Source organism: Solanum tuberosum, unplaced genomic scaffold (assembly GCF_000226075.1).
Source record: "Solanum tuberosum cultivar DM 1-3 516 R44 unplaced genomic scaffold, SolTub_3.0 scf00034, whole genome shotgun sequence".
Classification (NCBI taxonomy): Eukaryota; Viridiplantae; Streptophyta; class Magnoliopsida; order Solanales; family Solanaceae; genus Solanum; species Solanum tuberosum.
Window position 1 is genome coordinate 1,413,812 of NW_006238962.1, and position 12,959 is coordinate 1,426,770.

A 12,959-nucleotide genomic window follows, 5' to 3' on the forward strand; every position below is an offset into this window, starting at 1 on the left:
TAATGGGCTTATTTACTTTGGGCTTTAATTCTAAACTTGATGAAAAAACTGGATTTGCAAAGGGAATATTGGGCCTCTCCATTTCATAGTCCATAATTGAAGGCATAATTTGAGTTATATATGTTCTTTCCACCAAAGTGACTACTGCTGACTCGTTTGGTACGTGGGATAAGGATAATAATTTCAAAATAAAATTTGAGATTAACTTTTTCCCATTTTTGATTTAAGATTTTAGCTAATCTCGCTTTTAGAAACGTCCAAATGATGAATTATTTGGAGCTCATGAAACTAAACTCGAAGAGCTACAAATTTCAATCTCAAGTTTAATCCAAATTCTTTATATGTGTTATTTTGGACATTCCTTTCCTAATACCTCTTTCACCTCGATTATCCAAATTTTTGTATCATACTTTTTTAAAGAAATAATTCAGAAAGAATGTCATCTTTCTATAATCAGAAATAATTTAACTTTAAATTTTATTTTGTTTTAGCCATAATAAATCATTTATAAACATACAAATGTCTAAGGTTTGTTTTAGACGATAAATTTTAAAAATATTCCTTTCTTTCTTAAATTTTGTGCCTAGTCAAACGATGCTTATATAAATTGGGAAAGAGAAAGTATTCATTAGCACATTTTTAAAGTTTAAACTTTTACGATATTTTCATGATCGTTACAAACCTGCTACCTTCAAATTTTAAATCCACCTCTGTCTAAAAGATAACAATAAGTAAACTACACTCTAACAACAATAACAACATAGAAGATAGCAATCCATACTAAAGTGCAATTAGTATCCTAAAATACAATAAGTTAAACTACACTCAACAATAATAACAAAACATAAAGTTCATCTAAATTAAAACGCACTAACATAAGTTTTGTGTCATCAGTATATATAAGTTTTTTTTTTAATTTCCTATTCGGTATTCGGAGCCTCATCAGTATATTATTACAATTTGACACAAAACATAAAATGAAAAATTGCATACTTGTAGTAAAACGACAGAGGCTTTCATACTACAATTAATTTACCAGAATAGAATATATTTTTTATAATATATAAGAATTAATCTAAAGGTGTGGTGTATCATAACTTATATCATATAGTTGAAAGGCTGCAAATTAATCACAAAATGTACATATTTTGATAAAACCATATATAAGACAATAAAAACGAGTGATATAGGAACATTATCCCAAAAAAAATGTTAACCACCCAAACTTGCTCACAATTGAAAGGCTCAACGAATTTTATATATTTATGATTTTCATTAATTAATTAATGTCATTTCCTACCTCAAGAATAATAACAAAAAATAAGAAAAAGACTTACGAAAATTAATGCAATTTAATTAAGTAATTTAATAAAATAAAAATTTACATTATTTAGTCATGATCAATGTATATTAATTCGATTTCACATGTCCTTTTTTTCTTTTTTATTTTCCTTCCTCTTTATATTGTCCATATAATAGAAAATTTAATAGCTTAGGCTAATAAAATTAGAGTTTAAAATTTGATGTATTGGCTGATAAAAAATATTTATATGATCAAGATATTTATTTTTATTTTTTTGTCTTTATTTACGTAATGTACTTTTCTTTTTAATTTATTAAAACTATGTATTTTCTTATTTAGAATCAACTTAATTTTAAATTTCATATTTAATTCTTATTGAAATAATTTGTAACGGCACAAATATTTATTATTGTCTAAAACAACAATATATTTAGTGTAATCTTATAAGTGAAATTTTAGGAAGAGTGCACACGGACCTTACTCCTACCTTGTGCAGGTAAAAATGTTTCTACCAAACTCTCGACTCAAGTAAAGTATTTCAAAGCAGGCAAGAGAAGAGGTAGTGCACGTCACAGAACTTGCAATGCAAGTACTCTTTCTTAGTCCTACTTAACCTAAACCCTCTAGGCCCTAGGATCTATCTTCAGACGTTCAACCTTTCATTAACTCCGACACGTGTATTATCAATTAATATTATTTCATATGCAAAATGTCAAATAAACTAAATTTCTTAATAAATATTTTGATGACTTGATAACAATGATAATTGACGTCACGAGAGAGACAAAAAAGAAAAGAATAAAATGAAAAACGTAATTATTGATTATTGACCAACAGTTATGACGGAGTGATATATATTCTTTCATTCATGTTTAAAAGTCTAGTGTTCACACTCGAGTCAAGCGCATAGAAAAGAAGATCTTTATTAGCGAGTAATATTCAACTCTCAATACGAAAACTTTACAATGCTAGCTAATCTATATTTAATACAATACGACTTTATTACGAATATCGAACCCCAAATTAAAAAAAGCAAAACCCCCCACCAATTGAAGGTGATTGGATTAATTGAAGCATGCTTTAGTTATTTATATGTACGTAAGCAACCCAAAAAGAACCTGCAGAATATATTCACCTATATTGTACCATAAAGATTTTATCAGAACCTATTATTAATGCTTTTGACATAGCATATAGCATAGCATCACATTGGTCTTAGAGAGAATTGTACAGACACTTTCAAGTACACTTTGGACAATACATAGCTTTTAATTAATGAAAAGAGTTAAATGATCAAAACTAAACATACTTAAATATCTAGATTTTCGAGTTTCATATCTGAATTTGTACGTGCGTTTTCTATCTGAACTATCACCATATGTCATTTATAAAACACACTTCAACTATCATTTGTTTGCTTCTCCTGCTTGAACAATGGTGATATTTCAGAAAAAGAGTACAATTGATAGTTGATGTATTTCTTCTCTTTAAAACAGAATGACCTAATTTGACTTAATACAAAGTTTAAGAAAATATTCAAAATAGACATTTCGATCTTGTGGTGCTAAATTTAAATCATGCTAAATGTACCAAAATGTCATTTAAAAAAAGACACTCAAAAAAGACATTTCGATCTTGTGGTGCTAAATTTAAATCATGCTAAATGTACCAAAATGTCATTTAAAAAAAGACACTCAAAAAAGACATTTCGATCTTGTGGTGCTAAATTTAAATTATGTTAAATGTACCAAAATGCTCTATAAAAAAATAATTCAAAAAAGACATTTCGATCTTGTGGTGCTAAATTTAAATTATGTTAAATGTACCAAAATGCTCTATAAAAAAATAATTCAAAAAAGACATTTCGATCTTGTGGTGCTAAATTTAAATCATGCTAAATGTACCAAAATGTCATTTAAAAAAAGACACTCAAAAAAGACATTTCGATCTTGTGGTGCTAAATTTAAATTATGTTAAATGTACCAAAATGCTCTATAAAAAAAATATTCAAAAAAGACATTTCGATCTTGTGGTGCTAAATTTATGTCATGTTAAATGTATCAAAATGTTCTTTAAAATGTTGTGGTGCTAAATTTTGATCTCTAAATGTAGCAAACTTAAACTTGTCATGTAAAAAACTGAAATTAAAATATTGCAAAATAAAATGCTTCATATATACATTTTTAAATAAACTAAAACGAAAAGTAGGTCTTCTTTTTTAAAGAATGAAATATTTTTGTTTTTGTTTTTTCACTCTATATTAGGTATCCATATTGAAACATCAACTAATATACTCGAGGATAACACTTCTAACAAAATTTTCTCTTCATATCTAGAACTTAAATCCGAAAACTCCGCTTATGAACGGAACAACCTCATTACTAGTCTACTACACCACTGCACCATAACTCATGAAACTCAAAAAACCTAGGTAATTATATTATTATGAAAATTTAATGTAGTTTTCCTTCACCCACTGATATTCAACAACTTTTGAAAGTTTTTTTTTTTCCTCTGTTTTGCTATGAAGAAGAAGCCAAAAGTTATAAACTCTCTGTACATAACCGCTGCTTCAACACTTGTCTCAATAACTTTGATTTTTTCAATCTTCTTCTTCTTAAATAACCCCAAATTATCCCATTTTTATTCATTACATCTTTTACATTTTGGTTCTAAGTTTTTTTACCAACTCCATTGCTCTGTTTTTCTGGTTTCTTGATTTTCCGGCGAGTTTTTACCGGTCTCCGGCGGTACCATGATGTCTCAGACAGGTTTTGTTCCTCCCGATGCTGTAAAAAGAGAGATGAATCCTCAACCAATGGCGTCTCATGAGAAGATTGTGAATGATCCGACTCTGTTTAGGGAGTGTCTCAAGAATTTTCACTCTGTTGTTGGCGCAAAGGACTCGTAAGAATGATTCAACTTTTTCTTTTTTTTACCTCTCGGAGTTCTCGCCTTTTTTACTTTCTTGGTAAATTAAGGTGTTTAATGCTTACCATCCGAGCGATCGTTTAATTTTACCTTTGTGTTTCTTTCTTTTTTTTTTAATTTTTTTTCCCCTTACATTCTACCTCTTACATACATCTTTTGAATTTTCACTAATTTTTATTGAAAAAAAATAGACAAATGATCAAGGGGGTAAAAAAAACATATACAAATAATTTTGATTTTTTTTTCCATAGATATGGTTTTTTGTCGAAAAATTATTTAGATGTATTCACCAATGACATCTCATGAGAAGATTGTGAATGACTTTTTAAGAATTTTCACTCATTTTCGGACACAAAGTGTACATAAGTAATTCGAACCTATAACCTTGAAGTTAGAAGTGGAATGTTTACCGCTTGAACAAGCTGTCACATAAGTAAACTTTAATTTACTTTTGTGTTTATTCTCTTTTTAATTTTGTTTCCTTACAGTCTTATAGATACTTTTGGATTTTCACTAAAAGAAATTAAAAATGTAACAAATAAATAGACAAAAGGATCAAAGGGGTAAAGAAACATATATAAATAATTTTGATTTTTTTTATACATATGATTTTTTGTTGAGAAAGTTTTAGATGAATCCACTAATGTAGTCTCATGAGAAGATTTTGAATGACACAACTCTATGTAGGGGTCTCAAGAATTTTGATGTTGTTTTGGACACAGAGTGCACGTAAGAAGCTCGAACCCACAATCTTAAAGTTGGAGGTGGAATGCTTGGTGCCCGAGCAATCTCTCACATATAAAATCTTTAATTTTACTTTTGTAGTTCTTTTTTCAATTTTTTCCCCTTACATTTTTCCTTTTATAGACACCTTTTGGATTTTCACTAATTTTTTTAAAATAAAAAATAAATACACTAAAAGATCAAAGGGATAAAAAAAACATATACAAATAATTTGATTTTTTATATGGTATAATTTTTTGTTTGAAGAAGATTCAGATAAATCCTTACTCTCGAATTCCGCCACTAACGAGTGGAGATAAGAGGCGAGTATATTTATGAGGAATTTTTTAATACATATAATTTTTCATAATGGCATCTCATGAGAAGAGAGTGAATGACCCAACTCTATTCGGGGAGTGTCTCAACAATTTTCACTCTATTTTGAGCATAAAGTGCACGTAAGTAGCTCGAATCTACCACCTTAAAGTTAAAGATGGAATGGCTACTACCTGTGAGCAATCCGTTACATAAAAAACCTTTAGTTTTATTGTGTAGTTCTTTTCAAAAAATTTCCTTACATTTTTCCTCTTATAACACCTTTTGGATTTTCAGTCAATTTTTTCTTTAAAAAAAAAATTACACAAAAGATTAAAGGGATTAAAAAAAACAAATACAATTAATTTTGATGTTTTGTATGGTGTAATTTTTTATTGAAGAAGATTCAGATGAATCCATCCTCTCCAGTTTCGCTAGTAATGGAGACAAAAGGCGACAATATTCAAGAGAATTTTTTATTAATACATATAATTTTTTGGCAAAAAGAAGATTTAGGTGAATCCACCAATAGCGTCTCATGAGAAGATAGTGAATGACCCAACTCTATTTAGGGAGTGTCTCAAGAATTTTTACTCTATTTTGGGATAAAGTGCACGTATGTAGCTCGAACCTACAATCTTAAAGTTGGAGTTGAGATGCTTACTGCCCCAGCAATCCCTCACATAAAAACACCTTTAATTTTACTTTTGTAGTTCTTTCAATTTTTTTCCTTACATTTTTCCTCTTATAGACATCTTTTGGATTTTCACTAAAAAAAAAACTAAATTAAAAAATAAATATACAAAAAGATTAAAGGGATAAAACAAAATATATACAAATAGTATTGATTTTCTTTTATGGTATAATTTTTTGCTCAAAGAAGATTCAGATGAGTCCATCCTCTCAAATATCACCCGTAACGAGTGGAGACCAGGGGCGACGTATATTCATGAGGAATTATTTTTCTTTATTCATTGATTCAATCATGAGTTAAAACTATATATATTTTAGATAATTAATGTTTGATTTGGTTTAATCAAGGGTTCCTGTGATTGGAGGGAAGGATCTTGATTTGCATGTTCTCTATGTTGAGGTGACTAAAAGGGGTGGCTTTAACAAGGTTAATTTTTTCTTTCTTATTATAATAATTTATTTCATTTTATGATATAGTTATTATTATTATTTTTATTTTTGAAGAAATTAATAAAAAGATATACAAATATTATTTTGTTATTTAGGTAGTGGCAGATAAGAAATGGAGAGAGGTGAGTTCAGTTTTCAAGTTTTCTCCAACAACAACAAGTGCTTCATATGCTTTGAGGAAACATTATTTCACTTTGCTTCATCACTTTGAACAAGTTTACTTTTTCAAACATGAAGTTCCTATGTTTGATAAATCTCCAGGTTAGCAAAATTTCATATTATATATATTATTTTCTAAATCAATGTTTTATTTGTTTCGATATGCGCTAATATTTGTGTGCGATTACTGTGCTAGAAATATTCTATTTTCACCTTGATTTTGTCGAGTCTGTTCTTTCTCTTTCTTATCGAGGTAACGGGAGGAGTTATTTGTGTCATGTGTCGTATTGTATGGCGTTGAGATATATTTAAAAGATATGTCACAATATATAACTGCTTAAGTTTTGATGCACAAAGATGTTATTTAAATTGCATTTTATTAAGTATGGACTAGTTCAAGGATTTTGATATTTATCTTTTGCAACTAGGTTAGATTTTTTTTCTATTTATTTCAATATTCGATAATATTTGTGTGTTATTACTGGGCTAGAAATATTCTATTTTCACATCGATCTTCCCGAGTCTCCTCTTTCGTTGTTCTCATCGAGTAGCTACTTTATGCCACATGTGATCATATGACATGATATCGACATATTTTTAAAAGACGTTTCAATATATAACAACTTGAGTTTTAACGCACCAAAGTGTAATTTGACTAAATTTCACTTTATATATATCAACTAGTTCAAGGATTTTGATCTTTTACTACTAGCTAGGTTATACTATTTTTTCTTTTTATTTTGATATGCGAATAATGTGTTAAAAATCAAACTAGGCATATTTAATTTCCACTTTGATCTATCTTAGCCTCTTGTTTCTTTGTTCTCATTGAGGATCTACTTTTTGCGACGTGTTATATGGTATGGTATTGAGATATATTTAAAAGACGTGCTAATATATAACTTTTTAAAATTTTGACGCACAAAAGTGTTATTTGACCAAATTACACTTTATAAGTACTAACTAGTTCAAGAATTTTGATATTTTACTAAAGGATTTAAGTTATACACATTAATAACGTAAATTTTTTTAATAGTGTTAGTGAACTTTAACCTACAATAGTAAGTTATAGTTACCAATTTTATCATCTAAACTTGTGTGCGTGAATGTAAAATGCTTCGTGCACCTGACTATTTTTTTTGTTGCTCATATTGTCTATTTGAAATTCTCTTGTGTATTTAGGTTCATGCTTCCAAGCTGAAGGGAAAATTGATGCCAAATTTGACTGTGGCTACTTTGTGTCCCTCAAAATGGGAAGTGAAATTCTCAATGGTGTACTTTACCATCCAAACCAACAAGCTCAACCATCTTCTTCCAAATTCGGTGCACAAAGTTGCAACGCGATTGTGCCTTACTACTCACCACCTCTCAACAATTCAGGACGGAGGAACAGGAGGAGGAGGAGGAACGGGGATCCTAATCGCCCAAAACCTAATAGGAGTGGGTATAACTTCTTCTTTGCTGAAAAGCATTCAATGCTCAAATCTATTCATCCACATAGAGAGAGGGAGTTCACCAAGATGATTGGAGAGTCTTGGAACAATCTATCTCCTGAAGAAAAAATGGTAAGTATGTTTAAACTCGATCATATAGTGCTATTATGTATTATGAAGATTCATCATAAATTGAGAACGTGAATTTTAAATAAGTAACATGGACAATAGATTCATATAGTCTCCCCAAACTTGCTTGTGATTGAAGTGTACTTGCATTATATTCATATAGGGACATTGAGGGTCTGTTCGGTATGGAGAAAAATATTTTCTGATTTTTTCATGTTTGATTAGTCAAAATTTATGGAAAAAAATATTTTCTCTAAAAAAACAACTTTCTTTAAAACAAATTCTACAAATGGCATTCCACATTGATTGTGTTCTCCTCACCCTCCAACGTACCAACTTTGCACGCACCCCCACCCCCATGGCCTCATCCCTACTCGCATCTCTTATAGTATTTGCCCAAATTATATACAAATGTTTTTTTAAATATTATTTTTATTTACATACTGAACACAATAGAATTGGTAAGAACTTACTTATTTTTTTGAAGAAAATATTTTCCTTCGTACCGAACACACCTTGAGAGAGTTTGATACTGATTGTTAGTGTATACTATACAGGTTTATCAAGAGTATGGGGTGAAGGACAAGGAAAGGTACCAGAGGCAACTGAAGGAGTACAAAGAAAGCATCATGACCACATCATCTTGCTACTAAAGGTAATTGATGAATGGTAGAGAAGAAGAAGAGCATGAGATAAACAATGTAAATGTTTGTGTGGATCAAAACTTTGTTATAGCTTATGTAAGATAGTCTTAAACTATTTCCAAAACTGTAGTTTAATTTCTCAAAACATTTGTTTACCTAAACTAATTCTCATGCTTATAAGATGGTCTTGCTTGCTTATCAAACTTTAGACTGGTGCTTACTTGATAAACTCCACCATAGTACTTCTACAAATCATAGCTAAAATAATTATAATTTTTACACCTCTTAGGAGTTTTCGCCCTTTTTTGCTTCTTTGATGACTTGAACCTACAATCTTAGGGTTGGAGGTGAGAAATTCTTAGGGTAGCTCCCTATTGTCTAGCAAAATTAATCTATTTTTGGCATTAGGATGTAATTGGAGGGTCGAGCATTGGTGGAGTTGATGTAACATAGTCCATAATTTGACACTTTATTGTTGGTTAGAGTTATGTAGATATTGATAATGTATAAATTAGTTATGTAGAGTTCAATTATTCATGCATTAATTTTATTGAAGACCTCGAGGAGGAAGTTTATATAGACCAACTAGAGGATTTTGAAATTAAAGAAAAAGGTCAAATGGTGCATAAGCTAAAAAAGTTCATATATGAACTTAAACAATCCTCGTGATAATGGTATAAAATTTTTACTGATAGCATAACATTTTTTTTGGATTTAAGGAGATTACGGTTGATCGATGTATAAACCAAAAGATGAGGGGGAGAAAATTTATATTTTTAGTCTTGTATGTTGATGAACTTTTATGGTGATGCTAATGCGTTAGGCATATTGTGTGAGATGAAAGACTTCTCTATGAATTTTGAAAGAGAAGATATAGGGATACAAATATTTTGTGATAGATCATATGGATTATTAGGACTATCTTAAACAGCTACATGGAAACAGTTCTAGAAAGACTTGACAGTAAATTAGTTCAACAAGAATTGTTCTTATTTAAAAAGGGGGATAAATTTTGTGTCATGCAATTTCCGAAAAATGATGTAGAAAGAAATAATTGAAGTCAATTCCTTACTCTTCTATTGTTGGAAGTTCGATGTATGTTCAAACTTGCACAAAATCGGATATTAATTTTGTGCTTAAAATGCTAGGAGATATATCAGAGTAATCTTGAAAATGACCACTAGAGAGCCGTAATGAAAGTCTTGAGGTCCCTGAAAAGAACATAGGATTAGATGCTCTTGTATAAGAGGTCCAACCACTTGGAAGTTATTAGATACTCGAATTCAGATTATGCTGGATATGTTGCCACTAGAAAATTTCCGTTTGGTTAATGTTCCTATTAGTTGAAGTAACAGTGACATGAAAGAATGCTAAACAATCTGTCATTGCTACATCCATAATGAAAGCAGAATTTGTGGCATGTTTTTAAGCCATGATTCATGCATTATGATTGCAAAACTTTATTTCAGGACCAAGGATTGTCGACACCATTACCAAGCCATTAAAAATTTATTGTGACAATACTAAAATAAAATTCTTTTCCAAGAATGATAAGTTTACCAAATGTGTCAAATGTATGGAATTAAAGTAATTTACCATCAAAGAAGAAGCTCATAAACAAAGAGTTTCACTTGGGAGGGTTAACAACCAAAGACATTTAAAGAACATGTTCATAGAATGGGTCTTGATTGTATTCATGAATGATACATTTATCATGTTTTGATACTCTGAGCTCAATTATGTGTTTTAGATATATATTAATGATTCTTTTTGTTTCTCATAATGATGTACACACTTTTATTTTGAGATATTACAGGATACGTCTCAATGAGATATCATTGCTAATGTAATGGTATATGGGAGGGAGTATGTATCACAAACATTATGTATATTGATTTTTCATATTGTGATATGTATGATGTACATTATAGAGGAGATTTATTGTATGCACAACTAATATTTATGTCATTATACTAATATTATTTGGTCATTGAGCCACGAGAATTTAAAACTTATTTTGTATTTGGACCAAGTACACAAATGACCTCTAGGCTGAAACATTTGACATGAAGCTAGCCCTAAAATTTCAATTGATGATAGACCAAATGTATTTTTTATTTTGTGAAATGCACCTGCTGGGAATGTATGTTATACATTATATATACATTTATTATACATTTCATAAACACACTATTTATTAGTAGACAATTCATATACACTTTATACTCATATTATACATTATATATACATCTATATACATTTTTATACAATATATACAAAATATTCATTGTATACATTTTGATCAATAGATTTTTCACACTTTTTATCCTTCACATTCTCTAGATAGATTGAGTAGTGAAAATAAAGGTAGTTTTCGCTCAATGCAACTATTGGTGGACGAAGGAGATGCGCCAATCAAATCCAAACATTATTCTTTACCTAAAAAAATTAAAATTTGAACTCGAAATCTGGAATGAAAAGGAAAAAGAGAAGATAACTTGTCATTATTTGGGGCGTAAAGTGTGTTTATGGACATATATTTCAAAATTGAGCCATTTATATTTTTGAATTTTGATGATCATGCCATGACATTTTTTTCTTATTTTATTTGTGGCTCAATTGATATAGATCTCATAACTAGTATCTTATACATAATAGATCGCGTCCGTACATCGATTATATTATGGACGTATCAGATTAATTTTTAACCTCTATAAATTGATTCTTTCTTCGCTCATTAGGGTTACCTCATATTCTCTATAGAATGTCATCGTTGACAACGGCCGCTCTTCTCAACAATAATGTCTTCCCAATCAAGTATGGTTTTATGGATTTTGATATTTCCTACTAGGCTTGATTTGTTTCTATTTATTTCAATATGCAATAACATTTATATTTTATTTCTAGGCTAGAGAAATATTCAATTTTAGCCTCAATCTTTTCGAGTCTCGGCTCTATTCACATCGAGGAGAAACTAGCTAGAGAACTACTTTTTTTCATGTATCATTAATCATGACTTCGAGATATTTTACTTTAAATCGTTGTGTCATACTCTTGTGCTTAGATGGTGCTAAATTGTGTTGAAATGGTGCTGAAAATGGTCTTAAATGGTGCTTAATTAGTGTTGAAAATGATTTAAAATGGTTCTGAAAATAATGAAATTTCTCTCTGTGTGATGTGTGACCTATAAATGACAGTTCTAGCCATGGAATTCGCTACTGATACTTGTTAGAATAAGTCCCAAGCATATACACTTCTTTAAGGTGTGACCCATCCAACCTCGAGTGAATATGAAATACTTTGTGTACCTGACTATTCTTTTTACATTATTCCATGGTTGTTTGAATACTCTTGTGTATTTAGGATCATTGTGTTTCCAAGTAGAAGGGACATTTGATGATGCCAAATTGGACTCTAATTATTTCATGTCTATCAAAATGAATTTTGATATTTATTATTAGGCTTGATTTTTTTCTATTTATTCCAATATATTATAACATTATGTGTTATTACTAGGTTAGAGATATATTTAATTTTCATCTTGCTTTTTCTGAGTCTCCTTTTTTTTCTATTCTCGTCCACAATTAATTAAAAAAGCAATTATAACATTTATGTGTTATTACTAGGTTAGAGGTATATTTAATTTTCATCTTGCTTTTTCTGAGTCTCCTCTTTTTCATCTTTCATGACTTCGAGATATTTTATTTTTAAATACTTGTGTTAATACTTGGTCCATGAAAAAGAATCAGACATGTACGTGAGGGAGCGTGTTGAGAATATAATTAACTAATAAAAGTGTACTCATTCTAACATATTAAACTTTTAGATGAGATGGTCACACACTTTAATATGGTATCAGAGCAGACAATAGTTCTGAGATCGAATCTCATCGCCACTCATATATATATAAAATAAACATGTGCTTGGCCCTGAAAAAGATCACTCATTACTTAATTTTTGACACATCTATTAAAACTAGATATAGGACCCCGTGCCAGCACGGGGCCCAATATATATATATATATATATAATATTTTATTTTTTAAAATTTATGTCATATTATGGAATTTGAGAAGTTATTGAAAATTTTATATGATTTTTAAAATATTTTAAATTGTTAGCTATTGTGATTTGTAGTACTTTTTTTTAACATAATTTTGAAAATAATATTTATTACTC

The 12,959-nt window shown here is 29.6% G+C and overlaps 1 protein-coding gene across 1 annotated transcript; it reads left to right on the forward strand.

Moving 5' to 3' along the window:
* The first annotated feature begins 3,756 nt into the window (after nt 1-3,756).
* LOC102584805 (high mobility group B protein 9) lies at nt 3,757-8,977 on the forward strand. The gene is made up of 5 exons (XM_006342495.2): nt 3,757-4,210; nt 6,314-6,392; nt 6,511-6,676; nt 7,757-8,139; nt 8,694-8,977. Exons 1-5 carry the CDS (start codon nt 4,059-4,061, stop codon nt 8,787-8,789), a joined length of 876 nt encoding a protein of 291 aa, XP_006342557.1. The 5' UTR covers nt 3,757-4,058; the 3' UTR covers nt 8,790-8,977.
* The last annotated feature ends 3,982 nt before the right edge of the window (nt 8,978-12,959 follow it).

Coding starts and splice junctions, on each gene's coding strand:
- LOC102584805 (XM_006342495.2), top strand. CDS start 4,059: ATGATGTCTCAGACAGGTTTTGTTCCTCCCGATGCTGTAAAAAGAGAG. Junction 4,211..6,313: donor GTTGTTGGCGCAAAGGACTC/GTAAGAATGATT, acceptor GGTTTAATCAAG/GGTTCCTGTGATTGGAGGGA. Junction 8,140..8,693: donor TATCTCCTGAAGAAAAAATG/GTAAGTATGTTT, acceptor TATACTATACAG/GTTTATCAAGAGTATGGGGT.